Below are 26528 nucleotides of genomic sequence, written 5' to 3' on the forward strand. Positions count from 1 at the left end.
CCAGGGCACCGTACCCAAAGCTGCCAGAGTCTTCAGGGGCAAGAAATCCAACGCCGTAAGGGTGAAGACACACTGAGCTACTAGTAGCAGCTACTTTTTCATGGCTACTAAACTCCAGAAAATCCCCTGCCATAGACAATACCGAGAACTGACCCTGCTAAAACACACGTAGAGACAATTATCAGTAAATAATCAGCATTGTCTATTTTAGTAGCCACGACAAGTAGCTGCTACTAGTAGCTCCGTGTCTCTTCACCCTAAATGGACACTTGTGCAGTTGTTGTGTAACCGTGTGTGAACATATTTATAACATTGCTTAGAAAAAAAATAAGCCACACTAACCTTTTTCATCACTTTGTTCTGTTTGTGGAAAAATTCTACCTTGATATCCCCGCAAACGGGCAAAGGCTGGGGGAAATCAAAATACATCAACTTCTCGATGCGCTTGGGACCTGCTGTTGAGGTGAAGATCTTGACTTTCAGCTGGTAAACGACAAACTGGGGATCTAGGAGAATACAGAGAGGTTGTTAGTTGGTCTGAAGGAAAGCAGGTTATTGAGAAAGAAAAGCCTGTTGTTCTAGGGTGAAGACACACAGATACTAGTAGCAGCTACAGATACAGACAATGCTGATCATTTACTGATAATTGTCTCTACGTGTGTTTTAGCAGAGGCAATTCTCAGTATTGTCTATGGCAGGGGATTTTCTGGCATTTAGTAGCCGTGACAAGTAGCTGCTACTAGTAACTCTGTGTGTCTTCCTTAATGTCACATCAGAGATCTGATGTCTGCACCATTGTATCATTTAAACCAGTGTTTTTCAACCTTTTTTGGGGAAAGGCACACTTGTTTCATGAAAAAAATCACGAGGCACACCACCATTAGAAAATGTTAAAAAATTTAACTCTGTGCCCAGCAGCAGTGCCCCCCTAGTACACTGGTGCCCAGCAGCAGTGCCCCCCTAGTACATTGGTGCCAAGAGCAGTGCCCCCCTGTTACATTGGTGCCCAGCAGCAGTGCCCCCCTAGTACATTGGTGCCAAGAGCAGTGCCCCTCTAGTACATTGGTGCCCAGCAGCAGTGCCCCCCTAGTACATTGGTGCCAAGAGCCAGCCCCCCTAGTACATTGGTGCCCAGCAGCAGTGCCCCCATAAGTCAGTGTGCCCCGTGGCCCCCCTTAATACATTGGTGCCCAGCAGCATTTTACTCTTCGGCGGCTTCAGCAGCATCTTCCCCTCACGCGCGCCGCCTCTGCACTTCTGCCTACACGCGACCGCACACAGGCCCTTTTATAACGTTGCGCCCCGTGCGTACTGACGTCACCCATACACACGGGGCGCAACCAATGACAGGGCTCGGATTTTTTTTAAAGTAAAAATTGCGGCCCTGCCTACGGCACACCAGGCAACATCTCGGAACAGCGGTTGAAAAACGCTGATTTAAAAGATGTGGTTTATTTGCTTATAATCATCCCTTGGAGTAGGGCCCCAGCCTCTATTCTTAGAGGTCTTGCAAGCATTTTCCCATGTTATAGTTTATAAAGAAAATGACATATACATATTTTGGCAATGCCCTATTAACTAGGACTATTGGGGAGGGGGGGGTTGTAGTTACTGGAATGAAACTCTGCTATACAAGCCCGGCTTCTTTGGCCCATGGTGATCAATGTTTTGCATTTCTAGCCTGTTCTTTGTTAGGCTTTAGTTGTCCATTATTAAAGGAATTTGTGTACTAGCCTTAGGCCACAACAGCCCATTAGCAATATTGATGCCCCCAGTAGCTTCCCATCTTCTTTTCTGCCGATGCCCTGGGCTGCCGCCATTTACCTCACTAACAATGTATAGTATACACACAATGTAAATTCACCATACAATGCTGAATTCACATTTGCAATATAGGGCAGTAAACAAACTAGTCCATTCTCTGGAATCCCATTATCTAGAAAGTTCTAAATTACAGAAAGTCTATGGGAGATGGCCTATTATAAGCAAATCATTCTAATTACTGAAAATTATTTCCTTTTTCTCTGTAATAAAACAGTACCTGTACTTGATCCCAAGATATAATTACCCCTTATTGGGGGCAGAACAGCCCTATTGGGTTTATTTCATGGTTAAATGATTCCCTTTTCTCTGTAATAATAAAACAGTACCTGTACTTGATCCCAACTAAGATATAATTACCCCTTATTGGGGGCAGAACAGCCCTATTGGGTTTATTTCATGGTTAAATGATTCCCTTTTCTCTGTAATAATAAAACAGTACCTGTACTTGATCCCAACTAAGATATAATTACCCCTTATTGGGGCAGAACAGCCCTATTGGGTTTATTTAATGGTTAAATGATTCCCTTTTCTCTGTAATAATAAAACAGTACCTGTACGTGATCCCAACTAAGATATAATTACCCCTTATTGGGGGCAGAACAGCCCTATTGGGTTTATTTAATGGTTAAATGATTCCCTTTTCTCTGTAATAATAAAACAGTATCTGTACTTGATCCCAACTAAGATATAATTACCCCTTATTGGGGCAGAACAGCCCTGCTGGGTTTATTTAATGGTTAAATGATTCCCTTTTCTCTGTAATAATAAAACAGTATCTGTACTTGATCCCAACTAAGATATAATTACCCCTTATTGGGGCAGAACAGCCCTATTGGGTTTATTTAATGGTTAAATGATTCCCTTTTCTCTGTAATAATAAAACAGTACCTGTACTTGATCCCAACTAAGATATAATTACCCCTTATTGGGGGCAGAACAGCCCTATTGGGTTTATTTCATGGTTAAATGATTCCCTTTTCTCTGTAATAATAAAACAGTACCTGTACTTGATCCCAACTAAGATATAATTACCCCTTATTGGGGCAGAACAGCCCTATTGGGTTTATTTCATGTTTAAATTATTTTTACCAGACATAAGGTATGGAGATTCAAATTACAGAAAGATCCCTTATCCGTAAAACCCAGGTCCCGAGCATTCTGGATAACAGGTGCCACAGTACCGACTACTATGACAGGGGTTGGATCAGGCTCATTACTTTTATAGAGCTGCCGACGTTCAGCTAGTTGGTTGCTAGGGTCTAGCTTATCTTAGCAACCAGCTAAGAATATGAATAATGACGGGGCTTTGATAGAAAGATAAGAAACAAAGTTAAAACAACATTGTAAGATCACAGACCAATAGCATTCTAGCTGCCGGGGTCACTGACTGCCATTTGAAAGTTCAATAGATGTAGAAGAGAGGAAGGCAAATAATTTAAAAAAGTAGAAAAAATAATACAGACCAAGTTTCTAGAAACAGAACATTTTATAACATATTAAAAGTTTACTTTAAACGGCGCAGGCATAAATGTGGCCTTAGACTAGAGAGACTGTCAGCTTTTGTTGGGGGAGGGGATTTTTTTCTCATTTATGTAGGAACAAAGTCCTGTTTGAATTCTACTACCGCATTGGAGATACTGTAGATATATATATATATGTGCATGGCTTGCATCTTGGCAGAAAATAAAAACTGTTTTTACTATAAAGGGGGGGTTACCAGATGCAAAGGGATCAGATGCCCGGGGAAAATAATTGATATTTACATAATTAAAGGGCCCTTGACACCCGGCTGAATGGATCAGGTTTTATTGCCTAGTTACCAAATAGAAAGAATAACTGTCCTTGTTTACAAGCGGGACAGGAAAATCTCACCCACCTGCTTCTCTGGCTACACAATCCTATGGCACCGCCGCAGCTCCAGCTACGCTGCACGGCTTCTGCCAGGGGTATCTATCTACAGGCATGTGTGCACTGCAGCTTGTCAGATACCGGCCCCCAGGCATCCCCGACACCCCGGCCACCAGGGGAAGGGACCCAGGCCCCCCCCAGCCACCAGGGGAAGGGACCCAGGCCCCCCCCCGGCCACCAGGGGAAGGGACCCAGGCCCCCCCCGGCCACCAGGGGAAGGGACCCAGGCCCCCCCCGGCCACCAGGGGAAGGGACCCAGGCCCCCCCCGGCCACCAGGGGAAGGGACCCAGGCCCCCCCCGGCCACCAGGGGAAGGGACCCAGGCCCCCCCCGGCCACCAGGGGAAGGGACCCAGGCCCCCCCCGGCCACCAGGGGAAGGGACCCAGGAACCCAGGCCCCCCTCGGCCACCAGGGGAAGGGACCCAGGCACCCAGGCCCCCCTCGGCCACCAGGGGAAGGGACCCAGGCACCCAGGCCCCCCTCGGCCACCAGGGGAAGGGACCCAGGCACCCAGGCCCCCCTCGGCCACCAGGGGAAGGGACCCAGGCACCCAGGCCCCCCTCGGCCACCAGGGGAAGGGACCCAGGCACCCAGGCCCCCCTCGGCCACCAGGGGAAGGGACCCAGGCACCCAGGCCCCCCTCGGCCACCAGGGGAAGGGACCCAGGCACCCAGGCCCCCCTCGGCCACCAGGGGAAGGCACCCAGGCCCCCCTCGGCCACCAGGGGAAGGCACCCAGGCCCCCCTCGGCCACCAGGGAAGGCACCCAGGCATGATAAAGTCTCACACAACTGGTGATTCAAGGGCCAAACACTACACAGAAAATAAGCAGAGCTGCTTTCTCTAGAGAAACTCTAGAAACTGCTCCATTTAGGTGACGATGGGCCTCCGCCCTTTAAATCAAAGGTGCAAAGACTGCACAGCAGATAACAAGGTTGCACCCTCTAATCAATTCACAGGTTAGCGTTTCCAGCCATGTGAAGTGGCAGCTTAGGTGTCAGTAAGGTGTAGATAGAAGCCCGGCGGTGTGGTTACTCAGGAAGGGTGGGTGTATGGAACTTACAGTGGAACAAAGGTAGCGCAAAACCACAGCAGCGAGTGCAGAGAGAATGCCCCGACTGCACGAGGGGTTTGTGGTATTCCGTTTATACAAAAGCAAAGAGAAAGACTGGTTCAGCTACTGCAGCAGTTATTCTAAAGTATAATCGGCACAGAAAGCAGATCAAATTGGGAATATTTATAGAAACGAGCTGAAAAGCTGAAGTGTAAGGGGAAACCGGGGGGGTGTTTAGATGCCTGTGACTATGCAAAATGGAACATGAAATTTGCTATAAGTTGGTTTGTCCTTTTGTGGTTGCAATGCCATCCCCCAAAAATGCCCTGCCCTTGCTTTTTATTAGTCGTTTAACTAGAAAAACCTGCTGCTACTGTGCAAGTTGTGCAGGGCCCAATCATATAACAAGCCTGGCCGTGCCACTCAATGGCTTCCTATGAATATAACGGTTCCGACAGAAGTGTAATTGCATAAAACCAGACCCCATGACCCTAGGAGAACCTAGTAACACCACCAATCCCCCCACCCTGTTGCCGTGTCTTACCTTACAGAGACCATAGTCTGAAAAATTTAAGGTCACCCTGCCTTTTGGTTGGTTGTTAGGTATAACACAACAGGAGGGTTAGGGGTAATAAGGTTCTATCTATAAAGCTTGGGAACACAGCAAATTATGCAATGCAAACTCAATTGGTAACACCTTAACTGGAGCCAAAAATACAAGTAACTGTATATCTTCCCTTAAGATTTCCATTAGACAAACCTTAAATGAACCTTTAAGGGCTATGCCACACTGACATCGACCCACATCAGAACACTTAACGCTAAATTTAAAGGGAAAGCAGCTGAATATGCAGCACACCCCATCTCAAACTCTAACCAACAGATGGAGAGCATATGAGGGGCCACACAAGGGGAGATGGTCTTCCTATTGCTCCAGTCCTTCCTGCTCTCAGCACAATAAGAAGCGAAAAGAAGCTGCAGCGTCCTCATCCACCAAAGCAACTGTGCAATGACGACATGGTGCATCAGCTAGGGAAATTTCCTAATCTAATCTCTAGGCTGTTGGATATCCAATGTACATGAGTATTAAGCTATCAATTCAAAAACTCTTAACTGCCCTCCCTTTTGGTTCATTATATACACACACAGGCAGCAGTGTCGGTGCCAGAAAGCAATAGTTCGAGAATGAAAAGAAAAATGGAATGATACTTACTGCATGTTGAGCCACTGAACATTGGAATAGTTTCAAATTCAATCTTGTGAAAGAGCAGGGGCACCGGTCTGTATTCCAGGTTATTTTTTAACAAGTAGCTATAGTAATATACATAGCGCCTTTGGCTGGGAATTGTAACTCCCTAGAAAGAGAAAGATAAGGTGAGCTTGGAATGTCTGAGCTCGGCATTAAATGGTTAAAGCTGGTCATACATTTTGCGATTTGCTCATATGGCAAGGTCATTAAAGAGCGGCCGATATGGCCACCTACGTACTGGGTCGAATCAGGCTGATCCGATTGTTGGACAGGAGGCCATGGATGACATCAAAAACCCATTGGACAAGGACTAAGCAATTGGATGCTGCCTTTGGCCAATAGGATTTTCAGTCATATGAAATAGTTATCTGGACTGTTGCTTTAAGAGATCTTTATATAAGGGACTAATATTTACCACAGTACAGCTCAATGTGGCCATCATTTTAGCTTAACATGTATCACCTCCATTTAAAAAGCAGCTCTGCAGCCAATGCTTCGGCCAATAAGTCAGTTTGTGCCAGAGGTTAAAGTTCCCCATTAGGAAATAAAACATTAACTGGACAGGCAAGCTGGTGAAAGGCTTGTAGCAATATTTAATCTACTCATGGAATGACACCGTGCATACGGCTCAGACATGACATTCGGGCAGTTTTTAGGATTAAAGCAAACAGACGACGAAAGTGTTTCTAGATTAGGTAACAAGACATTAACCCTTCAGACGTACCTTTTTATCTCTGGTCCGCACTTCTCCATAAAAATCTAGGGCTTCTTGTGCTCTAGGAAATTTGCCTCTGTGTAGCAAATAGGCACAAATCATAACCCCCGTCCGGCCCTTGCCGGCTTTACAATGTATAGCTGCTACGTTCTCATTTTCACTTAACCACTGGTCAAGATCTTCACAGAAAGGTTTGATTAGCTCTAGCTGTGGTGGGTTGTGGTCTTCAAACGGATACTGTGCAACTGTGGATTAAAGACATGGCAAATTCATTTTATACATTTATAAAATTCTTCAAGTAAAGGATGACTGTAAAAGGAGCTGGGGAAACTTAGCCATATATTCCTATATCCCAAGTGAAGGTCTGAAGGTCACAAATATGGGGTCTCAAATGCCCCCTCTTATATTAATATGCATTATTTTAGTAGGCGCAACCATATGCACCCGCAGGTCCCACTCCAACTCTGAAAGTGGGTTCTAACACAACAGGAAGGTTATGGAAGTATTCCTGCATCCAATCACTTTTACACATAATGGCTAAATAGACAGACTGCAAGCATTAAAGCCAGTGTCCCCTTCATCTTAAAGATTAAATTTGTGATTTGTAATAGAGGTTCCAGGAGGTGATTGACTGGCTAGGCTGGTAAAATACTGGCCAGATGGCAACCCTATATCCCTGACATAATTAGTAGATTTGCCCAAAGTTGCCCATTCACATCCCCTACAGCCAGTGTGCTTACCAATGCCTGGGTGTCTAAAGTCTTTTAGTTCACACGACCTACAAATTCCAGCTCTCAAATGTTTTTAAAAGCTGCTGCTGGAAGTATCAGTTCTCAACAGCAGGAAAGCAAAATGATCGACTCCCCAGTCAGCGGCAATCCTGGGGCTACTGCCGCCTAAGGCAGCAAACCTGATGCTGCCCCCAAAATGCAGCTTCTAACCCAAAACTGTTTAGTTATATTTTCAAATTGGAGCATTATAATAAATGGCTGCCTATCAATCTGAGGAACCAAGTACTAGTATTTATTTTTAGCAGGTCACATAGTGTTTATACACCTATTTTCACAGAAGCCCAACTGAATGAGCTTGTGACAAAAGGCGGTTAGATCTTTTCCTCTTTAAGAGAGGCACTGATGTGATTCCTGCAATTCCTTCGGCCTATGAAAAGCCAGAATGTCCACAGGGGAATGTTCTGCCCCATAATTCACCCCATCAAGCTGCAGAAGAGAGCTGCAAGCAGGAACTCAAGTGTCAAGATCTCTTCCAAAACATATCAGTCAATCGTCAACTCACACATGGTTACCGAAATATATATTTCAGCGTGAACGCTTATAACCGAGGTCTGAACTCACCTCTGCAGCTAAATTTGTTGGTATCATAATGTCTCTCCGCACATCTGCAAAGGCAAAAGAACTGAAGTTAGAGAAGCAATAGATACTGCAATACCCTGCAACAATATATACACACACATTATATATATATATTGCATTTACATTAATTTCAGCAACTTCAATCCACCTGTGATTTTGTGTGAGCTTTCTCCAAGAGTCTGCAAGTCAATTACATTATCTGTACCTTCTATTTCTATTCAGTGCACAGTAACAGGCCATAGCATGGGCCCCATTCCAAGCCATTTAAAAGGAGATCAAGTAACATGGCAGCCTTCCAAAATTCCATTTAACCTCATCACTCCACTAGCACAACAGAGCTAAGAGAACTCTCCATTAGAGCCCTCAAACTAATTGTTTCAGGCACACAAGTGTGTAAGACAATACCTTGTTCTCTTGCTCTGCAGACATGAAAAGCACTATACTTTCTTTTGCTAAGGTTTTTTTTATTGTTTTATCCATAATAAACACAGAATACTTACAAGTTGTAGATCTTGTAATGATTTTTATGCTTTGAATCCAGAAACCTGGCAGAGGGAAAAAAAAAGAATTAGAATCTTGAATGTATTCAAGGTGCGATTCACAAGTACACGCAGAATAAAACAGAGAAAGTCTATTTCTGTCAACTATTCTACCCATTCTAATGAACACAAATCAGTTAAAATACTGGCGCTGGGAAGCTGGACCGGAGTGAAGCACCAAAAGGTGAAGCTGCATTTGGTGGAGTTATCAAACAGTTAATGTCAAAGGGAAACAGTTAATGACAGGGAAATCAACAGTTCATCTATATGGAATGAGAGCTAAACTAGTCATGCACAGGGAACTTCACCTAGTACATTGCCTGTATATGGACAAAAATAAATGCCACAATTGATACCCAATTACCCTCATTTAAACATTAAATTGGCCAGGCAGAGTATAAGCCAAGGACTGCAACTGCATCAGACGTAGATTCAGCGCTATGTCAAACAGTCTATACAGGACCCTGTGGGTCCAACTGCAAATACTAAAAGTAAAGAAATAATATAATGGCGTTACAGCCTTGTTCCTTTATATGGTCACATAACCTCTCAGTGACTGCTAATATCCTTATCATTTACAGTAGGGGGTACATTATCCCTTATAATACATGAGTGATACTCAGAGTTCCCTGTATAACTCAGCCTGCAGCCTTGTGCCTTTATATGGGCACAGAACCCCTCAGTGACTGCTAATATCCTTATCATTTACAGTAGGGGGTACATTATCCCTTATAATACATGAGTGATACTCAGAGTTCCCTGTATAACTCAGCCTGCAGCCTTGTGCCTTTATATGGGGGGCACAGAACCCCTCAGTGACTAATATTCTTATAATTTACACTGCTTAGCGGTATCACTTGTAACATGACCGACAATTGTGCATTACAATTAATGTACTCTGTTCATAAATAACTTGTATTTTATTATTTAAAAGCCAGTGTTTTGGTAAAACCAGTGCCACTGAAGACAAAGTGAAGAAGCACCAATATAATTCTGTGTGACTATGCATTGAGGGTAAAGCCCTTTATATGTTGGCAATGCAATGAGAGGTGTGCAGAGAGACACGTTGAAGCCACAAGCAGAACTGGAAGTGCATGAAACTGTTGAACGCAGCTGAAGTTTTACAATAAGTACAGACAGAGATGAAATAGGGAAGGACTGGCTTTTGTGGTTAAACATGCAGGGCCGTTACCCATTTTCATAACCATAGGACCCTTTTTAACACCGTCGCTGCCAAGAGTGATGTACCCTCAGCCAAATCAGTCCCAATCGGTTATACCATTTGTATATAATGCATATTAGGGGAGAGTCTGCTTGTAAATATGGTATCTCCCGTAGCAAGTACAGGGATGGATACTGTTTGTATACACAATAAGCTGTACCCAACATTTTGTTACAAAGGAATCTGGTAATGAGTGTCGTCTAATTTAGAAAGGTGTTTGTGGGCGAGGAAGGACACGAACTAGGAATGATACATATGCACCTGAACAGTAAGTGTGAAGACACACAGAGCTACTAGTAGCAGCTACTTGTCGCGGCTACTAAAACAAACAATGCTGATCATTAACTGATAATTGTCTCTGTTTTAGCAATTCTCAGTACTGTCTATGGCAGGGGATTTTCTGGCCTTTAGTAGCCGTGACAAGTAGTTGCTAAGTAGCTCCATGTGGCTTCACTCTAACAGAGTTAATTGCATGGGGGGGGGGGGCTCAGCTTTCAGTTCCCTCTCTGCACCGCCCCTCCACTTCCTGAAAGCAGCAAACCCTTTTAACTCTATGGAGGTTGCCACTGAATTTTAGGCCTAAAACAAGTTACAATTGCAATTAATCCTAGCAGGAAAGCAATGAAGGATTTTATTTAGTCTCCAGCGATCTTACCCCAGCACTAACCTACCTCTCCAGTTCTCTGCCCGTAGCTTAATAAAACCTATTCTTAAAACAAAGGGAGCCAGGCCCTCCTATGCCTTCATGCCGCTGGTCACTATTCTTGTTCATGCACTTGTATGCTTAGCGCAGCTTACTCAAATTACTCCTAAATGACTGAATAATCCTACTCCTTCCTCCCTTGACAGCTCTGCAGCTTTTCCTATGGCCACTCAAAGCGTTCCCTGGGACCCACGTCATTCGCTTGGCATTCACACCAAACACCTTTCCTGCTTTCCCTACACTTCCCCCAGTACAGACATTTATTGTTTGCCTCCATTAAGCATTTTCTCTCTTTTTACAGGCAGAGTCCATCAAAACATCCAGCAAATTTAGCTCACAATCCCATCTTTCTGCGCTGGAACCTTCACCTTTAGTTCAAGTCTCCGGTTTCAAAATATCTTGGGGCAAGTTTTATACCGGACAGTAACATTCAGTAACATTGTCTCCTTGTCAGCACCATCAACATTCAGGCAAGTCCCTAAGCCCCTCTGCTGTCTGGCTATCATAACTGATTCTTTCCTTCTCATAAAAAACACAGACCCCAGCCGGCACCTCCACTTTCCCCTCCATTACACTAACAATTTAACCTTTCCTATGGCCAAATGGATTGTATTCAGTATTTAACTCTTGCATATGTTCAGATCCTTTCACTTCCACTGCTAGACTGGTATTCCCCAATGGGTAGTATGGCAAGCAATGGCTAAGCATGCCAAGCAATGGCTAAGCATGCCAAGCAATGGCTAAGCATGCCAAGCAATGGCTAAGCAATGGCTAAGCATGGCAAGCAATGGCTAAGCATGGCAAGCAATGGCTAAGCATGGCAAGCAATGGGTAAGCATGGCAAGCAATGGGTAAGCATGGCAAGCAATGGCATGGCAAGCATGGCAAGCAATGGGTAAGCATGGCAAGCATGGCAAGCAATGGCTAAGCATGGCAAGCAATGGCTAAGCATGGCAAGCAATGGCTAAGCATGGCAAGCAATGGCTAAGCATGGCAAGCAATGGCTAAGCATGGCAAGCAATGGCTAAGCATGGCAAGCAATGGCTAAGCATGGCAAGCAATGGGTAAGCATGGCAAGCAATGGGTAAGCATGGCAAGCAATGGGTAAGCATGGCAAGCAATGGGTAAGCATGGCAAGCAATGGGTAAGCATGGCAAGCATGGCAAGCAATGGCTAAGCATGGCAAGCAATGGCTAAGCATGGCAAGCAATGGCTAAGCATGGCAAGCAATGGCTAAGCATGGCAAGCAATGGCTAAGCATGGCAAGCAATGGCTAAGCATGGCAAGCAATGGCTAAGCATGGCAAGCAATGGCTAAGCAATGGGTAAGCATGGCAAGCAATGGGTAAGCATGGCAAGCAATGGGTAAGCATGGCAAGCAATGGGTAAGCATGGCAAGCAATGGGTAAGCATGGCAAGCAATGGGCAAGCATGGCAAGCAATGGGCAAGCATGGCAAGCAATGGGCAAGCATGGCAAGCAATGGGCAAGCATGGTAAGAGAATCAGTTGCATGTTCACTATACAATCTCTTTTACAGGTACAATTAAAGGGGTGGTTCACCTTTAAGTTAACTCTTGTAGTATGTTATAAAATGGCCTACTACTAGCAATTTTGCTATTGTTCTTCATTTACTCTTATTTACATTCTTCTTTCCAGCTTTCAAATGGGGGTCACTGACCCCAGCAGGCAAAAACTATCGCTCTGTAAAGGCTACAATTTTATTGATATTGTTACTTTATTATTTAGACACCTATTTTTTTTTTCAGTCCCTTATTCAAACTACTGCCTGTTTGATAAGGAAAATAAGACCCTAGAAACCACATTGCTGAAAAACCACACTGAAGAGCTGCTGAACAAAAGGCTAAACAACTGAAAAACCATCAAAATAAAAAAAATCTCTGCCGACATTATACTAAGAGTAAGATGTAAAGGTGATCAACCCCTTTAACCAACAACCCAAAGGGCCATCCCGTGCTGCAGCTTTATATCCAATACTTGCAGCTAACTCTCCCGTAGCCCCAACACAGCTAAGCGACTCCCCCAACATACATGAAGATATAGCTAAAGCTACCTCATTTCACACTATTTCTATACATAAACAAGACACAGAGGCAGAGTTGAGTTGGACTGCAGGCGATAGTGACTGAACCAAGACAATCTGTACCTTGCTGCAAGCCACGTGCTACACACTTACAATACCAACTGAGGGCTTCCCCCCTCCCTTATATACATAGTGCAGCAGCCAAGGTAAGATTCTGTAAGATAACTGGCCTGATATAGATTGGGATGGTTCATTTTTCCAGCTGGATTGAGGACCATTGATGTGGTCCTCACTTATCTGCCTGTGTATGGGCACGATTGGCCTGCCCCACTGATCTCTCGATCAGGCAGGTTTAATTTTTCCATCGCATTGGCGCCTATACCCACCATTCTAATTTGATCATTTGGCCCCAAACTACCAAATTAGCCCAATATCGCCCAACATTAGGTGGGGATATCCACTCGCTTGGTGACCTCGCCAAGCAAGTGGATCTTACCGTGTATAACCACCTTTAGGGTGAAGACACAGGGAGCTACAAAAGTAGCAGCTACTTGTTGTGGCTACATGTGTTTTAGCAGAGGCAATTATCAGTATTGTCTATGGCAGGGGATTTTCTGGTGTTTAGTAGTCATGAAAAAGTAGCTGCTACTAAGTAGTCTTCACCCTTAGGGCAGTGGTACATGGGGAGATTAGTCACCCCACGACAAATCTTCGTTGTCACGGGCGACCAATCTCCCCGCAATGCCATCCCAGCTGGTGGGATGGCATTGCGGGGAGATTGGTTGCCCGTGACAACGAAGATTTGTCATGGGGACTGACCTCCCTTAAGGTGGCCATACACGGGCCGAGCGTAGGCGCCGATATCGGTCCGCATCGGCTTGTTAATGCGGTCCCCGAACCGACTGCCCCATTGCTGCCATTATAACTTGATTGAATAATAATGGCGAATTAGCCTACATTTTCCCCGATATCACCCACACGTAGGTGGGAATATCGGGAGAAGATCCGCTCACTTGGCGACCTCGCCAAGCGAGCGGATCTTCACGTGTATGGGCACCATTAGGGCCATGGCAGACGGGGAGATTAGTTACGTACGACAAATCTCCCCAATATGCCATCCCACAGGCTTGAATGTGTATCGCCGGTGGGATGGCATAACAAGGGAGATTAGTCATGGGGCGACTAATCTCCCCATCTGCCACGGCCCGAGCGGATCTTTACCCGATATCCCCACCTACGGGTGGGCGATATCGGGTAGGAAGTTGCTTTAAAAAAAAAAAAAAATCCGATCGTTTGGCCCTGAGGCCAAACGATCGAATTACATTTGCGGCCATGGGCAGTCGGTTCGGGGACCGCATCAACGAGCCGATGCGGTCCCCGATCCAACCGGATTTTCTAACCTGGCCGAACGATAACTGGCCAATTTCAGGCCAGATATTGGTCGGCCAGGCCGCTCGTTTCTGCCCATACACGGGCCGATTAGCTGCCGAATCGGCCCAAGGGACCGTTATCGCCAGCTTCTATCGGCCCGTGTATGGGGGCCTTTAGAAGCAAATGAAAGATTCCAGGGAATGGATTGTACCGACGAGCCAATCTGACACACACATTACACCAACTATTCGTTAGAGCAAGTCACAACAAATTTAGCAGCCTGATTTTTATCACCACAAACAGGAAACAAGAGGGATTTCAGTGCTATTCATCAGGGCCGACCAACCCCACCACCTACAATCCCTTTGTTACTTTCTGTAATGATCATGCAAAGGAGCAGCCTTACAAATCCATGTCACAGCTGAATGCCGCCACACACGGCACATACTTGGCTATGGACCTGCGCTTCCTCATAACTTGCTGCACCACTTTGGCTTCCACCACATAATCAGTGCATTGTAAGCATTCTTATCTGTGTGTGTGTACACTCCTTGTGGAACCGGTATGCTCACTATGCTACACCTTTATTTGTCATTGGGCTTGGAGCTCGGCCAAATCAAGAGACTATTAAAGGGACAGCGTAGCACCTTTTTAAACATTAGCTCAATGAATAGGGCCGTACATACATTTTTGCCTGTTTTAATTAAGAAATATGTATGGTTTCTTTTGTTTCTGGCACTAAGCAGGAATATGGAGCCAGTTTATGGAGTCAGTAGTGCTTCCTGATCCTGAAGAACTTTAAAGGAGTTGATAAAATGAATTACCAGCACATTGCGACGCCACTGATAATGAGCTGCTCAGGGAAGGAAGGGGTTTGTTTAAGGGTGAAGACACACAGACCTACTAGTAGCAGCTAGAGATAAAGACAATGCTGATCGTTTACTGATAATTGTCTCTACATGTACTTTAGCAGAGGCAATTCCCAGTATTGTCTATGGCAGGGTATTTTCTGGAGCTTAGTATCCTTGAAAAAGTAGTTGGGTGAAGACACACAGAGGTACTTAGTACCAGCTACTTTTTCACAGCTACTAAATGCCAGAAAATACCCCGCCACAGACACTACTGAGACTTGCTTGTGCTAAAACACACAGACAATTATCAGTAAATGATCAGCATTGTCTATTTTAGCAGCCGTGACAAGTAGCTGCTACTAGTGGCTCCGTGTCTCTTCACCCTAAAGGTCAAAAGGCACGTCTGAACAAACTGTCCTGTTAAGAAAGGAAAGGGAGGGGGGGGTAAACTCAGTGAAAACCTTTCACTGCTTCATAAATGGCAAAAATAGCATTTTCATAATTAAAAATATAGGCAGACTGTAATTTTTAATACCTCAATACTTTCAAGCTCTGATTGTCATGTGATCAGGCAAATATCAGGGTTGTAATGGCCAATACAAGGCATGCCCAGTGCCAATCCTATAAACACAACACCATACAGGTAGGCTGTGTTTATGTTGTTCTTATTAATAATAAACTGGTGGCTACAATATCCAGTCTGAGTGCCTTGTGTGTAAGTATGATTCCTTTCTAGACACACAGCCAGGGCATCAGGGAGGGGATTTCTAGGAATGTAGTTTGGAGAGTCTGGCCAGTCAGCAATGTGGGCCACGCTTTTTCTAAATTAGGATGGGGACCTTACTACCTACTACTGGGATGGCTGTGACAGCAAATACTATTAATGCTCATCGGTGCAGCAAGGTTGCCCAACGAGTAGATCTTTGCCAGATTAACACACGTGCTGGGCCAAATTAGGCTGAGCCGATCATTTGCCCCCCTGCTGACAATGCTGCGGGACGTAACTATACATGACACACTGGAGAGGTTTTAAAAATTGGCCGATTAAAATACATGAGCAGTGAAACAGAAACAACGCCGCTCTGCCACCCCCTGCCGCAGCCTACACTGTCTGGGAGAGAGATTAAGTGTGACATTTTACTAGACATTCAGAATTTAAACACCAAGACATCTTACCCTTCCCTTTTTTGTGAGCATACATCTTTCTGTATTTATATATATATTATATATTTTCATATTCTTCTGAGGCACTTATACACTGCACTTATACACTTATTAAAAGTAGAACAAAACCCCCCAAAAAAAGATTAAAAAACACTCTGCCATGTATTTTGGGTTTGTGTACCTGCCCAACACCATAAATATCATTAGCAAAGAAGACCTGTCCTGTGTTTAGGGACTGACTCAGTACAGAAGTCATGATACACAATAAGTTCAGTACAGGTATGGGACCAGTTATCCAGAATGCTGGGGACCTGGGGATTTCCCATATAAGGGATTTTTCCATAATTTGGATCTCCATACCTTACGGGTGAAGACACACTGGGCTACTTAGTAGCAGCTACTTGTCATGGCTACTAAATGCCAGAAAATACCCTGCCATAGACAGTACTGAGAATTGCCTCTGCTAAACCACACAGAGACAATTATCAGTAAATGATCAGCATTGTCTATTTTAGTAGCCACAACAAGTAGCTGCTACTAGTAGCTCTGTGTGTCTTCGCCCATAGTCTGCTAAAAAATAATTTAACCATTAAATAAACTCAATAGGACTGTTCTGCCCTCAATAAGGGGTAATTATATCTTAGTTGGGATCAAGTACAAGTACTGTTTTATTATTACAGAGAAAAGGGAATCATTTAACCATGAAATAAACCCAATAGGGCTGTTCTGCCCCCAATAAGGGGTAATTATATCTTAGTTGGGATCAAGTACAGGTACTGTTTTATTATTACAGAGAAAAGGGAATCATTTAACCATTAAATAAAGCCAATAGGGCTGTTCTGCCCCCAATAAGGGGTAATTATATCTTAGTTGGGATCAAGTACAGGTACTGTTTTATTATTACAGAGAAAAGGGAATCATTTAACCATTAAATAAACCCAATAGGGCTGTTCTGCCCCCAATAAGGGGTAATTATATATTAGTCGGGATCATGTACAGGTACTGTTATTACAGAAGAAAAGAACTTTTTAAAAATTTGAATTTTTTGATTAAAATGGAGTCTGTGGGAGATGGCCTTCCTGTAAATCGAAGCTTTCTAGATAATGGATCCTATAACTGTATATATCATACAGCATTCCTAGTCTAGCCACTGTTAAGTTTATTTCTACTTTAACAGAACCTGTGGGTATTTTGCATTCACCAATCACATATTGCTCTTTGCACCCCCACAATGGTGGTGTTTTTCTCTGTATTAGGGACACATCAGCCATGGGATTTTGCCACAAGCCCAGCGATATTCCCAATACAGGTATGGGATCTGTTATCCGGAAACCCGATATCCACAAAGCTCCAAATTACGGAAAGCCCGTCTCCCATAGACTCCATTTTAATCAAATAATTCAGATTTTTAAAACGGATTTCTCCGAGATTTTTCTCTGTAAAAATAAAACCGTGCTTTGTATTTGATCCCAACTAAGATAATAAATCCTTACTGCATGAAAAACAATCCTATTGGGTTTAATTAATGTTTTATTTTTGAGTAGACTTATGGTATGAAGAGCCAAATTACGGAAATCCCCCTTATAACGGGTCCTATACCTGTACTAGAATCCTGTTCCAAATCATAATAAAATACACCTGGTACCATTGGTTTGGAACCTCCATGCAGGTACATATAACGGAGCGTACGACAGGTGGCTGATGTAGCTGAGGCCTAATGTTCCTTATTTCATTGTAGCAACTAATAAGGACAAACAAAAGCCAGCGGGAACAAGCTTTAACCAATTCTGAAATGTTACAGGGAAAGCAAAATAACAGTCTGTCATCCGCACCATTGGGACCCTGCGAAGCTGCAGCCTAACATGAAAACAAAGCATGTAGCAAGCAGCCGGCCAATGGCAGGGCAGAACATGGATGGCATGTTGGTGCCTTTGTGTTATTTCCCTTCCTGTTTGAGTATGAAGGAAGTTGTTTAAACAATGCAGTCTGGGTCACATCTAGTTCACTCACAACAATCTGCTAATACAGAAGTGCTAGTGGGGGGCCGGGGAACATTTTCATATAAAAATGACAAGGAGGAAGGCACAACAACATCTATTACGAGTTAGGAACAAAGGGCCATAGTAGGACAGGTCTCCCATTACAATTATCCAGAATGCTTGGTACCTGGGGTTTTCTGTATATGGGATCTTTCTGTAATTTTACCTCCATACCTTAAGTCTACTAAAAAAAAATATTTAAACATTAAACCCATTAGGATTGTTTTGCCTCCAATAAGGATGAATTATATCTTAGTTGGGATCAAGTACAGGTACTGTTTTATTATTACAGAGAAAAGGGAATCATTTAACCATGAAATAAACCCAATAGGGCTGTTCTGCCCCCAATAAGGGGTAATTATATCTTAGTTGGGATCAAGTACAGGTACTGTTTTATTATTACAGAGAAAAGGAAATCATTTAACCATGAAATAAACCCAATAGGGCTGTTCTGCCCCAATAAGGGGTAATTATATCTTAGTTGGGATCAAGTACAGGTACTGTTTTATTATTACAGAGAAAAGGGAATCATTTAACCATTAAATAAACCCAATAGGGCTGTTCTGCCCCAATAAGGGGTAATTATATCTTAGTTGGGATCAAGTACAGGTACTGTTTTATTATTACAGAGAAAAGAAAATCATTTAACCATGAAATAAACCCAATAGGGCTGTTCTGCCCCAATAAGGGTAATTATATCTTAGTTGGATCAAGTACAGGTACTGTTTTATTATTACAGAGAAAAGGGAATCATTTAACCATGAAATAAACCCAATAGGGCTGTTCTGCCCCCAATAAGGGGTAATTATATCTTAGTTGGGATCAAGTACAGGTACTGTTTTATTATTACAGAGAAAAGGGAATCATTTAACCATTAAATAAACCCAATAGGGCTGTTCTGCCCCAATAAGGGGTAATTATATCTTAGTTGGGATCAAGTACAGGTACTGTTTTATTATTACAGAGAAAAGGGAATCATTTAACCATTAAATAAACCCAATAGGGCTGTTCTGCCCCCAATAAGGGGTAATTATATCTTAGTTGGGATCAAGTACAGGTAGTTTTATTATTACAGAGGAAAAGGGAATCATTTTTAAAAACATGAATTATTTGCTTAGAATGGAGTCTATGGGAGATGGCCTTTCCATAATTCTGAGCTTTCTGGGTATCTGGTTCCCGGATAACTGATCCCATACCTGTATAAATAGAATCAGTGAGACATAGGAGTGGAAGAACCTGAGTGGCCTACACAGAGCCCTGACCTCAACCCAAATGAACGCCTGACCACCCAAAGACCCCCAAATACATTAACAGTCTTATCCATCTGCCTGATTTTACATTTTGGGCAATTTGTCTGTAATTTGATCCTAAAGCTTTGCCATCTGGCTCATTTTGGGGACCGTACTGTTTGGAAAGCCCATAAAACATCTGAGAACGTGACCAGATTAAAGAAAGGGGGGATTAGGGAAACATTTAATGTACATTTATAACCATAAAGCAACGTAAGGGTGAACACACAGCCACCCACTGTGCAAGAAATACATGTGAATCATAATCAGAACAGGTTATAGAAGATTGCGGTTAGCTACTTACCTCACTACATCATCTATGTTATTTCTGTATACACCTTCAAGCCTCTCTGCAGGAAAGCCCATGGCAATGATGTTTGGATAAATATCTGAGCAGTTGAGTCAAGGAAAAAAAACCAGCAGCGAAACAAGAAAAACATCTTGTGCAAGTAATCTTCATTTCATTTTTGATTTAAACATTGTAATGAATGGCAAAGACCTTTTTAAGTAGAATACAAAAGTAACTGGGCAATTGAAAACTTGGCCTAAGTGCATAAATACATTGTTTTCCCACAGTTACTTATATGATTTGGCATGGTTGCAACGCGTTTTACGCTCGAGTTAGATAGGTTGCAGTATAATTGCACATCTACCCATACAGAAGAGCAGGGGTCTCCAATGTTTTTTTTACCTTTGAGCCACATTCAAATGTAAAGAGTTGGGGAGCAAAAATGTTCCTGGGGTAACAAATAGGGACTCTGATTGGCAACTTGGCAGCCCCTATGTAGACAGTTTGGCAGTACACCTTGTTTTTGTGCAACCAAAACTTGCCCAGGAATTCAAAAATAAGCATCTGCTTTGAGGCCACTGGAAGCCACGTCCAAGGGACTGGTGAGCAACATGTTGTTTCTAAGCCACTGGTTGGGGATCACCGCAAAGCAGCGTAGCCCCCTATTCAGAAAAGCCAAATATCTTATTGCAACCTTCAATCCACCAAAACACTTGCCTCCAAGTTCTATCCATAGACACATACCTGCCAAGTTCTATCCATAGACACATACCAGCCAAGTTCTATCCATAGACACATACCAGCCAAGTTCTATCCATAGACACATACCAGCCAAGTTCTGTCCATAGACACATACCAGCCAAGTTCTATCCATAGAAACATACCAGGCAAGTTACCCGGTCTAACTAGTCATTTGGGCAAGCTCTACCCTCCAGTGTGACCCTAAAGAGTGTCAAACGTTTCACTGAGAGACCTACTTTCCCTACAAAAGAGATTACCCCTTCTACAGGCGCAGGAATGTTTGGAACAAATGGAAACAATTTTCAGTATTTCATTAAGAATCTGAGAGCACTTGGATTTCCCAGATCCATGAGTTAAATATATTAGAAGGGAGTATAAAGCGGTGTCTGTTCCAGCGGCAGTACAGACTTTCTGTAGAATCCCCCCCCTTTTAAGACAGTGAAGACTTTGTGCTCGTGCGGCCTTGGCCGGGCGAAAGGAGCAGGGGAAAAAGCCTTTGGTATTTTCAGCATAGGGGATATATTCATGGCATTTGCCAAGCTCATTTCTAAAGTGAATGTACTTGAAAACAGCTCTGTTATATTCCACACTTCAAATACTGTTGCAGGAAATAATCCTTTCTGGCTTAAGCCCGTGTAGAAAAAGTTCCTCGAAGAATGGCGATTTCACTTGCCCTGTAGTTAGCGGCGGCGGCACAGTTGTGCCACTCATAGGGCTGATCTTAATGACCAGAATCCACTGCAGCCTGGGAATCTGTATACTGAGGAGACGGTAAGCCCCTATGAAGTAGTTCAAGATAAAAAGCATAAATACTGCCATAGAAACTCAGCAGTCTCCCAACGATCGTAAAAAAGGCTAACTACAGCAAAAGAAAAAATGAAAGGCGATGTGAATGCACCATAAAGGCGGCCATACACGCTAAGATCCGCTCGTTTGGCGAGATCACCAAGCGAGTGGATCTTCTCCCGATATTCCCACCTACGGGTGGGCGACACTGGGCTAATTCGGTTGTTTGGTCCCCGATCTGACTAAATTTTTAAACCTGCCCGATCGAGATCTGGACGATTTCGGGCAGGCCCGTCATTGGTGCCCATACACGGCCATATCGGCAGCTAGAATCGGCCCGTGTATGGGGATCTTGCGTCCAAAACCTCTGTACCAGCCCAAAAACACCAGCAGTGAGACCCTATGCCTCGGATGATAGGCCCCATTTTGTTTCTGTTGAATCACAGCATTAGCTCGGGGCCCCTGAGCTTAGGGATTATCGCAATATACAGCATATAGCAATGTATGATTAGCAATTCAGATTCCCATTACATGGCAGTACAGAAACCAGTGCAGTCTGCATCACAACTGATTAATCACCAGCCCTGTAACATTAGATTCCATGACAATAACTTTCTGATAATATCTTTATGATTTCTGACAACCCCTAAAGCTCAGCTCTTCAAAAGAGCACACTGAGCATGTGCAGTGCCACTGACACTCCCAATATGGCCCAACAAGATCCAAGATGGCATTGCTCCTGTGACAAAGGCCTGGATCAGTACCGTAAATCCAGTATATTTAAAATCCAACATTTCTAGCCACTTCTTTATGGTTTAGTTCTGCCAGCATCTATACCATTTTTAGCAGCTTCTCTTCCCCTGCTCAACTAATGAAGCAATATGATTAAGCAACACTTTGCCTGAAGCAAGCAAATACAGTAAATACCTTCTTGTAATTCATCTGGCTGAGGAACAATACAAGGAGGAAAAACTTTGTGACCTCTCCCAGAGGTTAATCACGCTAACCATACTTGCTCATATGTACCGCAGTGTATGCACTGACAGCTGGGCCATTAGGTCTTTAAAAGGCACCGGTTAAACGTCTGTAGCACAGCGGAATACATATGGCGCTATTCCTTTTGTACAAGCATAGAGAATGACTAGAACCTCCATAGGTGCCAGCTGAAAGTGTCATATAAAGGAAAAATCTATGCTTAATACACAAAAACAGCAAAACAAAGTTTAAATCGAGCTGGATAATAGAAAATAACTGCAATGAACATTCTGCCTATTCCCTTTTTTAATAATTATCTATGGTTTTGGTTATTTCTTTCACTAAACAGAGAAAACTATGAAACTGAAAGTACTTTCATTTCAACACTTAATCACGATTTAAAAGAAACTGTGGTTAGAATAGAAGATAATCAATTTACCATCCCACTGATAAAGCCCCTGTATAATCAACTCTTCCTCATCTGTAAGGGCAAAGACACACAGAGATACTAGTAGCAGCTACTTTGTTGTAGCAACTACAATAGACAATGCTGATCACTTTCTGATAACTGTCTGTTTTAGCAGAGCCTATTCTCAGTATTGTCTATGGCAGGGGATTTTCTGGCATTTAGTAGCCGTGAAAAAGTAGCTGCTACTAGTAGCTCTGTATCTTCACCCTAAGCCTCAGACACACACTGCAGCTAGGGGGTGAGGCCTTCTGTACACAAAGGTCATTATTAGTATAATCCTGATTAACAGTTCTGGGAAATCAGTAAGTTCATGAACAAAGTTGAATGGCAAGGACGCACAGAAAATATACAGTGAATACCAGCAAATCAAAAGTTAGGAGAATTTTCTGGATTTATGAACATATAACTCAAACCATAGGCCTATGGGACGTTTTGGTCCAGATGCAACGCTTAATCTGCATTATATGTCAACCAGTGTACATGGCCACAAAAGGGTCAAGGGGAAACAAAACAGAAATTCGTCACATTTTGATGCCACTAGGCCATATGGGACAATGTAATAAAATCTGCACAATTTCCTTTAGGTCTAGTAATCCATAACAACAAATCCAAAAATGTTATATACCTGGACAAGATAAAAAATAAATCTATTCTGGTATGCCAATGAATCACCGGAGTAATTACATGGTGAAAATATACAGTGTGAAAGCAATCAACACCGAGTAGCAGAGTTAACACAACTAATGGGAAGAGACGATAAAAACAGCCTAAAGTGGCCCAATTTGTCTTCACCAGGAAACTAGACAAGTGATGGGCCACATGAATTTAGAAGCTCTAATGTACACGTTTATAACGATTCGCTATAATTCACTATAACATTTAAAGCTGTATTCCCCCCTGGATCAAGGCCGCACAATACATAATATACCTTATGTAGTAACGGTGTCAAATGTAAAATTCAGATGCCTTAGTGTGGCCATACACGATAAGATCCACTTGCCAAGCGAGTGGATCTTCTCCCAATATACCCATCAACAGGTGGGTGATATCGGTGCAATGGCGATGAAATAAGAACGGTGCGTATTAGACGCTGTCGGTTTGGGTACGGAATTGGCTCTTCCGATCCGACAAAAAATTAAACCTGCCTGATCGAGATCTGGCTGATTTCAGGCCACATGTTGGTCGTTCGTGCCCGTACATAGGCCGATAAAGCTGCCTAATTGGTCTAAAGGACCAATATCGGCAGATAAAATCAGCCCGTGTATGGCCACCTTGAGGGTAAAGACACACAGAGCTACTAGTAGCAGCTACTTGTCGAGGCTACTAAATGCTGATCATTTACTGATAATTGTCTCTACGTGTGTTTTAGCAGAGGCAATTCTCAGTATGGTCTATGGCAAGATATTTTTTCGCATTTAGTAGCCGTGACTTAGTAGCTGTTACTAAGTAGATCCGTGTGTCTTCACCCTACATTTTGTCTAATGAAAGAAAAAGTATTTCTAAGACACTTTTCAATTTACCTTCATTAACATTTTTCAGTGGTCTTCTTTAATTGTAATTCTTTAAAAGTAATTGCTGTTGCTTTTCTCTGCATTAGTGGTCCTGGACCTTAAAGAAAGTGTAGCAGGCTTGCCTTGGCTGGAGAAAAACCGACATCAACTGCATTTGTTGAAGAGTCAGAACCAGGGGTGCAGGAGGGGACAGACAATTCTTTCGACTTTTACCTTTTAAAACCACCGAACATTATGTTTTTTTTGTTTATATCGCCGTTGACTTTATATGCGGCACTGAACCAAGTTGCAGGATGTTTGTGTAGTTTCAATGTTTTGCAAGTAGCCCCCAGCTAACATTTACACCATTATAACCATGACCAATTTAGGACAAATATCAGACTAAGCAAAGGACTGCGACTATGCCAGCCGACCCAGCTTGATCAGAAAGGTGAAGTTCAAACACAGCTGACAGATTCTGTGCTGGTAGTGTTACACAGATAAGAAAAAAATATATACATTATGCCTGTGACATCTAATCAACAATAAAACAATCAATTCTACACGGACAGCTACTTCAAGCCTTTATCAGACTAATTTATGGTGATAGTTTAGGTAACCTTTGTATATTTCAATACACTGTAATCAATGAGTGATGCCACACAGTTTACTCTGGCACAAACAAGCATACTCTATACATTTTTGAACACAGCACTAATAATTGATTGGAAATGTTCTATAGCGTCTATTGGGAATGCTGCCATACAAACCTATACGGCAGAGCGCTGTATGTATGCAAAGACAATAAAACACAGAATACATTAGTTTAGCTGTACCCAATTCAGGTTCACTCTTACATTGGCTAATTTTGAAAATACTGCACGACATTCTTGGCATATAGGCCACGTCAAGGACCATCCAGCCGTCCTTTTGAATTGCTGTTGAATGGACACGTATGAAATGTTATCTGCACCTAGCAACATCTCACCGCTGAAGGTTGGGTTATACTAATAGGCAGAATGGTCAGGTACTGCATGCCAAGGCCAGTCAAATAACACAGATACTCACCCCTGCCCACTGGGCTAGAAAAACATAATATAAATCTAGTACTGTGGACTGTGGAAGAGTAACACCAAAAAACAAAAGTGTTTTAAAATATAATGTACTATCGCCATACACTGGTAAAACTGTTTTTTGATTCAGGAATGCTACTATAGTTTATAAAAAATAAGCTGTTTTGTTGCCATGTTGGTAGCTGGAAAAAAGGCACAGGTTACATAGCAGATAACCGCTAAACGCCATTGTATTCTACAGAGTTTCTGTTATCCACTATGTAACCTGTGCCTTTCTGCTTTTGAACGGCTGCCCCCGTGGCTACACAGCAGGATATTTATATAAACTATAGTAGGGTTTCTGTAGCAAACACCCCAGCTGTACCAGTGCAGGAATGGCTGCCCCCGGGGCTACACAGCGGGGTATTTATATAAACTATAGTAGGGTTTCTGTAGCAAACACCCCAGCTGTACCAGTGCAGGAATGGCTGCCCCCGGGGCTACACACCGGGGTGTTTATATAAACTATAGTAGGGTTTCTGTAGCAAACACCCCAGTTGTACCAGTGCAGGAATGGCTGCCCCCGGGGCTACACAGCGGGGTATTTATATAAACTATAGTAGGGTTTCTGTAGCAAATACCCCAGCTGTACCAGTGCAGGAATGGCTGCCCCCGGGGCTACACAGCAGGATATTTATATAAACTATAGTAGGGTTTCTGTAGCAAACACCCCAGCTGTACCAGTGCAGGAATGGCTGCCCCCGGGGCTACACAGCGGGGTATTTATATAAACTATAGTAGGGTTTCTGTAGCAAATACACAACTTTACTAGTGCAGAACAACAGTACATTATAGTTTAATTACTTTGATTTAATTTTTTGGTGTTACTGTTCCTTTAAGGTGGCCATACACATTAAGATCCGCTTGTTTGACGAGGTCGCCAAATGAGTGGGATAGGCCCACCTAAAGTATTACAGCAATGGGCAGACTGAGAATAGCATCAATTAGCCAATGCGGCCCCCAACCCGAAGGGAAAATAAACCTGATGGATCGGGGAGGCCCATAAGGGGTCCCATACATGGGCAGATAAGCTGCCAAATCGGTCTAAAAGGACTTGAATCAGGTGCTTATATCTGCCCATGTATGGCCACCTTTAATCTCAATGCAAGAGAGAAGGAAGTTGTGCTGCTAACACAGTAATGCAAGGATAACCTGTTCCTCTTAAAACCTTGAATACGTCTCTATCCATTTAAAGCAACATACATAGATTAGCAGCTTGTGTTTTATTTTCTAAATGGTGCATGAAGGACTTTAGTCCCAGGGCTTACTGGGAAATTCACAGGTATTATGCCTGACATTTCTCTAAACCTGAACGTGACATCAAAAA

At 43.2% G+C, this 26528-nt stretch overlaps 1 protein-coding gene across 1 annotated transcript in view; it reads right to left on the reverse strand.

The window, feature by feature from the left end:
• pten (phosphatase and tensin homolog) overlaps positions 1–26528 on the reverse strand; it is a 39972-nt gene that overhangs the window by 6471 nt on the left and 6973 nt on the right. The window contains 6 exon segments of the mRNA NM_001123471.1: positions 343–506; positions 6000–6141; positions 6760–6995; positions 8103–8146; positions 8621–8665; positions 19644–19728. Of these exon segments, the coding sequence (NP_001116943.1) occupies positions 343–506; positions 6000–6141; positions 6760–6995; positions 8103–8146; positions 8621–8665; positions 19644–19728 (716 nt within the window).

The sequence above is a fragment of the Xenopus tropicalis genome, chromosome 7 (assembly GCF_000004195.4).
Source record: "Xenopus tropicalis strain Nigerian chromosome 7, UCB_Xtro_10.0, whole genome shotgun sequence".
Lineage (NCBI taxonomy): Eukaryota > Metazoa > Chordata > Amphibia > Anura > Pipidae > Xenopus > Xenopus tropicalis.